The sequence below is a fragment of the Podarcis muralis genome, chromosome 7 (genome assembly GCF_964188315.1).
Source record: "Podarcis muralis chromosome 7, rPodMur119.hap1.1, whole genome shotgun sequence".
Taxonomy (NCBI): domain Eukaryota; kingdom Metazoa; phylum Chordata; class Lepidosauria; order Squamata; family Lacertidae; genus Podarcis; species Podarcis muralis.
The window spans coordinates 77,682,598-77,691,519 of NC_135661.1; the positions used below are offsets into that span (position 1 = coordinate 77,682,598).

At 45.3% G+C, this 8,922-nt stretch overlaps 1 protein-coding gene across 1 annotated transcript; it reads left to right on the forward strand.

Annotated features, from left to right (window-relative positions):
• The first annotated feature begins 4,148 nt into the window (after positions 1–4,148).
• On the forward strand, positions 4,149–8,300 carry LOC114603425 (chemerin-like receptor 1). Its single transcript, XM_028742411.2, has 2 exons — positions 4,149–4,606; positions 6,861–8,300. The coding sequence occupies exon 2, from the start codon at positions 6,869–6,871 to the stop codon at positions 7,910–7,912; it is 1,044 nt and encodes a 347-aa protein (XP_028598244.2). The 5' UTR covers positions 4,149–4,606; positions 6,861–6,868; the 3' UTR covers positions 7,913–8,300.
• The last annotated feature ends 622 nt before the right edge of the window (positions 8,301–8,922 follow it).

Below are 8,922 nucleotides of genomic sequence, written 5' to 3' on the forward strand. Positions count from 1 at the left end.
AGCTGGAGGGGGCTCCGGACTTTGCTCAGGCAGCTGCACCAAAGCATTCCTAGCTTTAAATATCACCCTTATTTATCATTGCATTTATATCCCACCAGGAGCTCAAAGTCGCATGCACAGTTCTCCCTCCCCACTCTTTTTTTCCCTTCACAACAACCCTGTGAGGTAGGTTAGGCTGAGAGACTGTGACTGGCCCAAGATCACCCAGTGAGCTTCATGCCACACTGAGGTGTCAGGGGTTGTTTCCGGTTTCTTCTACGTCCAAAATGTGCTGTTCTGAGACCCCTTATTCCCCTCACAGAGCTACAATTTCCAGAGTGGTTTAATAGTCAATCCCTCTTTCCAGGGAACTCTAGCCCCATGAGGGTAATAGGACTCTCCTTATGACTCTCAGCACCCTTAACAAATCACAGCTGCCAGAATTCTTTGGGGGAAGCCCTGGCTGCTTAAAAGTGGTATCATAGTGCTTTATATGGATTGTGTGAATATGGCCTTAGACAATCTCCATTACCGTTTACTCCAGCTCCAGTGTGTTGCTGATTGTAATAATAAAATTTAAGGTCTTATATATATAATAAATGTTCATAAATGTACCAACCAAGCACGCACATAGATCAGCACAGGAAGACCAACCTGAAAGCATTTTGACTCCCAAACTGACCAAATGTTTTCTCTGCAAGGAGGGAGGGGGTCAGGGAGCCTTCCCATTGTCTCAGGAATTGGGAAATCACTATCTCAAAGGAATGGGCAGACTACCAGGAAAGGCAATCAGATAAGGCATTATCAGATAACCTGACAGACAGGAAAAACAACAACATTCAAATGTCTGTGGTAGACCACCTTTTCTGTGATGTAGGTATGGTGTTTGTGTGGGGTGGTCTTGGGTTACACTTGGGTTACACCCCTTCTGTGATGTATGTTTGATGCATAGAGGGGTGGTCTTGAGCTCCAGGGCCGGGAATTTAAAATGTCTATATAAGGGCAGGCACACCTTTGTTCTGGGTCCTCCTCCTTTCCTGCGTGTGAGGGGAGCACCCTGTTGCAACAGATCAATAAAGATCAGGCTTACTAGCTGCTTTGCTTCTCAATATTCTCTGGTTGGCCTCTGTTATTTTCTCCAACCAATGGAGAACCTACAAAGGACTCTATAAGGGCTCTTGTGTCCCCCATAAGAAAATAAGGGCAGATTTTTGTTTATTACACTGATGATGATGTCTGAACACACATGGCACTGACCCCAACCCATGTGCATCCTGTAGTTTGCTTAGAAATACTCTATATCACAGAATCATGGGACTTCCGGGTTGGCGCCATCGCCGAATGGCGGACTCCCTCCGAGCTCCGGAGGGAGCCTGCTCGGCAGGGGTTGGGTCCTCCCGCGCCGGCGACGCGGGGACCCTCAAAAACCATGGGCGCTGAAACCCATGGACATGGTGACTCGGCTGGCACCTTTTAAGCCCCCCCTCGACCCGCGAAGGAGCCTTTTTAAAGGCTACGGAACGGGTGACAGGGGGGGGGGTGCTTTGAGTACTCCGCTTCCCCTGCCGAGCGAAGCCGCATGCCATTCGACGGAGAGCGCTGACTTCTTCCATTGGAAATTCGGACTTAAAGTATAACCCGTGAGTAATTGGAACTTGGATTAAAAAGGACAAAATTTATAAAAAATTTGGAACGAGCAGGGAGGGCGTAAAAAGGAAGTCAGCCCCCCCCCCCTGTTGTAGAGGAGTTAAAGCAAAGGACTTAACATCTAAGATCGAGTGCAACCCTATTTTGAAAAAGTTATTAAATTTCGCGATGGAAAATTATAAGACTGAGCTGGAGGAGAATAGTGGAAGTGAATTAAAAAGCAACCCCCCCACGGAACCTGGGAGCGTTTTAGCTAGAGCGCCCGGAGAAGACAATATATATATATATATATATCACAGAATCATTAAGTTGGAAGGGACCCTGAGGATCATCTAAGTCTAACCCCCTGCAATGCAGGAATATGCAGTTGTCGCATACGGATGATCGAACCTGCAACCTTGGTGTTTTAAGCACCATGCTCTAACCAACTGAGCTATCCAGGCTGACTCGTGTCTGATGTGTTTTCCCACACACCAGCTTCCATCTGATTTGAAAATGTCAGCCACAGTTAAGCTAAGGTGTGAACATTTGAAACAGCCAATGAACAAGCGCCGAGGAAAACTTCAATGAAGGAAGTTCAGCTCAACAAAACAAATTAGGTAATGCACAGCGAGTGAAGACATCCTTGACTTTCTCTCTGGTGTGTATAGCAACATTAAAAATAGAAACTCAAAATGCAGTGGGGGGAAACAGAGTTATGTTTTAAGTTACAAATGTGTGCATAGCCTCAGACTGCAAGCAGACCTCATAGCTCTAACATGCAGCCTAATCTTCAGCTATTACAGCAACAGGAAAGAGGAGCTGCTATCTAGTTTGACTGTCTATTCAATTTAGCTGCATTATCAGTCAAACTAGATAGCGGCTTCGGTTTCCTGTGAGAGCTGTCAAAAGGAGGTTTGTTTTTTTAGGGTCGTCCTTATCTGTGTTGCATTACATCTGACAGTTTATACCTGTAAATCTGTAATGCTTGAAATGACAGTGTGTTTGTGACACGCTCCTTGAAATAAATTTTAAAATTGAAATGTTAAAATGTTAAAATAAAAATAATAAGCAGAGAGCCCAAGTCCGCTCTCTCCAATGCATTCATTATGTAACGGAACAGCAGCATCGCCTCTTCCACAAAGTATCCCTAACAGTGGCTAAGGCTGAACAACCTCCGAAAGGACGAAGGGGCTGCTGGATCAATGAGACATACCAAACATTACTAACACAGAGACACTCCTGTCCTGGTTGTTCATATGGTGTATGTTGCATTTGTTGAATCTACAAGTGCCGCCTTGTGTTGGCACCATAGTTTTAGTAAAATTACCATGTGCTTCTTTGGCCCCATCTGCCCAACACACTGAAAACAGTGTCATACTACTTTAAAGAGTCATAGCTTCTCCCCAAAGAATCCTGGGAACTGTAATTTATTCTGGGTAGTAGTAGTAGTAGCAATTATTATTATTATTATTATTATTATTTATTACTTATACCCCACCCATCTCACCGGGCGTCCCCAGCCACATTGGGCAGCTTCCAACAGGATATTAAAGACACAATAAAACATCAAACATTAAAAACTTCCCTAAACAGAGCTGCCTTCAGATGCCTTCTAAAAGCCAGACAGTTGTTTATTTCCTTGACATCTGATGGGAGGGTGTTCCACAAAGTGGGCACCACTGCTGAGAAGGCCCTCTGCCTGGTTCCCTGTAGCTTCACTTCTCGCAGGGAGGGAACTGCCAGAAGGCCCTCGGAGCTGGACCTCAGTGTCCAGGCTGAACGATGGGGGTGGAGACTCTCCTTCAGATATACTGGTGTTGAGAGTTGCTAGGAAGCTCCTATTCAGAAAGCTGCAACCCCCAACGTTTTCCAGGGAACTGTAAAACTGTTCTGAGAACTGTAGCTCTGTGAGGGAAATAAAGTCTCCTAACATCTGTCAGCACCCTTAAGAAACTCCAGAACCCAGAATTCTTTGAGGGAAGCTAGGACTGTTTAGAATGATGCTGCTTTTAATGTATAGTGCAGAGGGGGGTTGTATTATTTCTTTCAGACAGCTTTGCTTCCTTGGAGGCCTGATTGCCATAGAATCGTAGAGTTGGAAGGAACCCCAAGGGTCATCTAGTCCAACCCCCCTGCAACTCAGGAGTTTCCTTACAGGATATGTGCAATGCAGACACATTCAGCAACATTTGCTATGTGGGTGGGTGCTTACAGGGAGGGGTGAGCTAAAATGAAACGTGCAAGAATTGTCTCTGTATGTGTGATATCTGGAGGGTCGGACCTTTCCCAGCCCCATAACTAAGAGCAGCTGGGGGAATTTTGCAAAAATGTTTTTAAAAAAAACCAATTACAGAATAAATCAGGCAAATGTGCTTTCATTCAAGTTGCAGAATCCAGCTTTTCCTTGTTGCAGAAGAAAAAAAATACGAACTAAATCAGGTTGCAGAATTTAGCTGTTTCTCATAGCAGAACTTGGCTGAACTTTTGCAAAGAGTGCACATTCAGCCCTGCCTACTGTCGACTCTGCAAACCCGCTCTCTACTACAAAAGGAACAGCTCACTCCTGAGAGAAAGAATTCCTCTTCAAGACAAGCATCGGGTGAAATCTCTGTCTCCCATGAATCATTACACCCTGCAGCTTTAGGAGAGCAATTGGATTTTTTCTTTCTTTTTATTGATGCCTCGCCTTGCTTCCACAGAACTCTTCATTAGAGGGCTTCCTGCCTTTCCTGGTGCTTCAATTGGCCGCTGTTATCTCGGTCTACAAGCAGATCTTCCCAAACACACACCAGCCTCTGTGTTCCCCCCTCTTCCACGCACAATGAAGTAAACATATCACCGAGTTCCCCTTTTCATCAGGAGCTAATCTTTGTCTTGGCCAGAGACCAAGGTCTTAGCCAGGCGAGGAAGACAAGCAGCAACCAAGAAGTCTCCAGTTTCATGAACAAGGACACCAACAAAGGACCATAGAAGATCAGAGTCCTGCAACCTCTGACAGGTAAGGGTTGGGTCCAAGATGCTTCATCTCCTTGGACATTGTCCTGCTAGAGCTTACCTTTTCAAATCAGATGGAAGCTGGTGTGAGGGAAAACACATCACAATGGTCTTTCTCGTCTCTGTTCCAGTTGCTTTGGTCTTTTGAAGCAAGGTAAATGTGCTTTTATCGTCCATCTGGCAAGATTGTTTCTTCCCTGCATAGATTGCACCTCTGTTGTGGTCTGTGGCCACCAACATTGTGCTCTGTCTGCATTGTGGTTTGCATCGCAATGTGTGTCATAATGGCATCCCAATGTGATTTAGGTGTGTGGCCTCAGTGGCGTGCTTAGAATGGAGTGTTTGCCTCTCACTTTCTCTGTATGTGGTTCATACTTTTGTGTAGAGAAAGCTCAGCTGAGTGGAGGCAGCAACAAGGTCCCGGGTTCCAATCCTGACATTCCCGATTAAAAACAACCTCATATGGCAGAGCTGGGAAGGATCTGTGCCAGAGACAGTGGGGAGCCATAGGCTGAATGAACACCATACATTTAAAGCACCGCACCACCAAAGAATCCTGGGAATTGTAGTGTTTGAAGGGTGCTGAGAATTTCAGCTCTGTCAGGGTTAAACTACAGCTTCCAGGGCTATAGGGGAGGTGTTTTAAATGTACTTTAAATGTATGATGTGTATGCAGCCTAAGTCAATCAAAGCAGATGGATATTTCCCACTGTTCTAATAACAGAGGCACTCCCTTTTTATGGGAAAAGAAAGATACCATTTGGCAAGGTGAGACAGGCACTTCAGGTGGCAGATTTTTTCCTCCACTTTTCTTCCTGAGGCCCCTCCCTCCCAGTCAGTTCCCTCTGTTATCATGAGTTCTCCACATTTCCACATCGGTATGTGATTAAAACCAAAAACTTGTAGAAATCCAACAGCGTTGTAGTGCGAATTTCTCTCAATAGATCCTTTTCCCCCCTAACAAAGTCATTTTGCCTACTGTAATGGATTTTGGTATTTGGTGTTCACTGATCTCTGCATTTGCACACACACCCTTATCCTAGCGTATGCATTTCTGTACGCATTACTTGCCTGAAAAACTGCATTGCAAAATTCAGATAAATTTCAAAGGATGGTAGTGTTTGGGTTTATTTGTTGTTTATGAAAATTCAGATTTGGTAGGCTCATCTTGAAATGTGACCAGAATTGGTTTTCTGGGTGACGACGTAAGTTCAGTTCACATTTATAGGCAAATTGTATCAAATTTGCACATTCCGAAACAATACGAAAAACAAAATGCAGCTCTCCTTCTAGATATGCACTTATATGAATTTTGCTATGCAGTTTTTCAGCCAAGTAATGTGTACAGAAATCACCCGCTCTAGATCGCACAGCTAATTCTCCCCTGGTCTCCTCACTGGCCCAAATAGGACTAATTTAGCCAGGTAGCCCTGATGGTCATCTAATGTTTATTGGATGGATTTCCCCCCTAAATTGATTTTTCAATTCTGAATTTATTGTTATTCACGTTTTATACTGTATTTTATGCTGTTTTTTGTTGCATCAATTAAGTGTTTTAAATTTGTTGTTAGCCGCTTTTAGCCCGGTTTTCTGAACTGGGAAGGGCGGGGTATAAATAAATATTTTATTTATTTATTTATTATTATTATTATTATTATTATTATTATTATTATTATTATTATTATTATTATCATTATCATCATCCAACTTCCTTTTCTAGTCCCTGGGGTTTGCTGCTTTTGGGAGTATCAGACTGCATACAGTCCCTGGGAAATGCAGAAGCCCTTTAGATGATAGACGGCAGGGGAGGGGAGACCTTCCTCCTTCTTGCCGTGATTTGTTCCTGCTCCTCAAAGTGCCTACCTAATGCAGAGAGGGGTTGAGGAATTGGCAAGTGGGGGGGGGAGGCAATTTTGAGAAATGAATCTGAGGCGTGGGCTGCATTTTGATTGGCTTTCATAGCTTGACAGGCAGGCTTACTTCCAAGTCAATTGGGCTTGAATCCATGAAGAGTTCACTCAGCATTCGTTTGCAAGGATAATTTTTTCTTTCTTTCTGCTTCTCTCTTCTTTTTTTTCCAACATTTTTTTAAATAATAAAAAAAACCATTTTTAAAAAGTCTCTTTCTCAAGTCACCTACAGCAGGGGCAGCTAATCTGTGGCCCTGCAGATATTGCTGGGGCACAAGTCCTCTCCTTTCGAGGTTCACATACCTGCCTCAGGAACACCTGACTTCCCATTTCTCTCTCTTTTCGAAGGTTCCATCATGGATGTCAACGCCACTGCCCTGTGGCCTACCAGTGTCTCCTTGCAGCTGCCTTCCAAAGCTAGAAGCGAAGAGAGCAAAATAATGGACACGATCCAGATCTTCTTCTACAGCGTGGTTTTCCTGCTTGGCTCCCTCGGCAACGGGACCGTGATCTGGATCACAGCGCGCCAGGTCTTACGTACTGTCAATTGTGTTTGGTTCTTCCACCTAGCCCTGGCTGACTTTCTGTTCTCAGTCAGCCGGATAGTGCCACTGATGAAGAACGCCTTCTACGAGGGGTGGCCCTTTGGGAGCTTCCTGTGCCAAGCCAACAGCTTCATCAAGTACCTCAACATGTTCTGCAGCGTCTTCCTCCTGGCTGCTATCAGCTTGGACCGAGCAGTTTCCGTGTCCTACCCGGTGTGGTTCAAAAACCACCGGGGGCCCCGCATGGCGTGGCTTGCTGCTGCTGGGGCCTGGTTTGTGGCTACTGCCGCAAGCCTCCCTTTCTATCTTTACCGAAGAGTGGTAGCAGAGAAAGGTAGCACCAAGTGTTCCCTTGCCCTGGGGGACCAGGTTTCAGTGAAGTGGGCCTTGTATCTTCTGAGGTTGATCTGTGGGTTCCTGGCTCCCTTTGCCATCATTGTGGTCTGCTACGGGATCATCACAGTGAAATTGAGGAAGCGACAGACCACCTTTCGCTCCAACAAGCCTTTCAAGGTCATATTGGCTATTGTGGTCACCTTCTTTCTCTGCTGGGCACCATACCACATATTCCTCATCCTCAAGCTGGTGGAAGTGAAGGGTCAAGGGATGTCCATTGGCCTTCCCCTCACGTCCTCTCTGGCCTACCTCAACAGCTGTGCCAACCCCATCCTTTACTTCTTCCTGGGCCTGGACTTCCGCAGGAAGCTGAGCCGTTTCAACTTGGTTGGGGCTTTCAGGAGAACTTTGCTCGAAGAGAGCGGCTACTCCTTCAGAAGGCCTAGCAGATACCAGAAGGAAGCTGCTTCATCTGTCGCTGAGCCGGTCCAATCCACGGTGGTTGATAGAGTGTTGTGAGCAAATTCAAGGTTCTGGAGACTTGTTGGCTTGTGAGGTCCATAAGTCGTTGTTTGCTAAAACAGTATTAATCCATCACATTCCTTACCAAATCAAATTTTGGACTGCCCGTTTCTGCCCCCAAATTGCGGAGTAGAATGAAATTTAACCTTGTGGTACACAGCAATGTTTTCTGAACATTTTCAACTGGGGATAGCAGGTGTGAGGTTCATGGCAGATCCATTTCTTTATCCAGGTCAGGTTTTTCATAATGCCCCGGACTAAGGACAGATAAGTCGACCCCAGGATTTATACTAGACTGACAGGGCAAGGGCAGTTCTGGAAAGAAGAATGAGAGTGCACCCTGGGGCAAGGAAGGAACTCTAGAATAAATCCCTATACCTACTAAGCTTAGTCTGAATGCTGATTCTTGCAGTCTCAGGTCTCTGAACATAACTTGTGTGTGTGGTTGTTTGTGGTCTTTTGTCCTATCATTGGGTCTGAAAGCAAATGTGGAGTCACTTGAGGGACAAACAGAGTTCTGCTTTTGAGAACCAGGCTCTGGAAATGGATTGAGGAAAAGTTTCCGTAGTTCAGCTTAGCAAAGCGGGAAAACCAAGACCCTTAAAAACCTGGGGAGAATGTTTGCATGGTATTGCAGACTCCCCCCCCCCTTCCCTGAGCAGTGAGACTATCCAGGGAACCAGGGCTTCCTGGGTTTAGATGAGTCAGCATTGGAGACTTAAGGTGTTTTTGCAATAGATGCCTGCAACAACAGCCCTGCAGAATCAAAGAGTTGGAAGACCTGCTCTGGTTGACAGAAGCACGTGTGGTCTGTACCTGTGATGTACCTGTGATGGTGCAAAAATTTATTAAATACAGTCATCAAACAGGCTTCCTAATCCTGGGATTGTAGAAGTTGCTCAAAAGGGACACACCTCTCCCGAGGATTAAGCGACGGCTTTGCTCAACGTTTCCTAGTGCACAAAACAAGTTATTCATCCAGCTTCCCCAGCCCAAATAGGAGACAG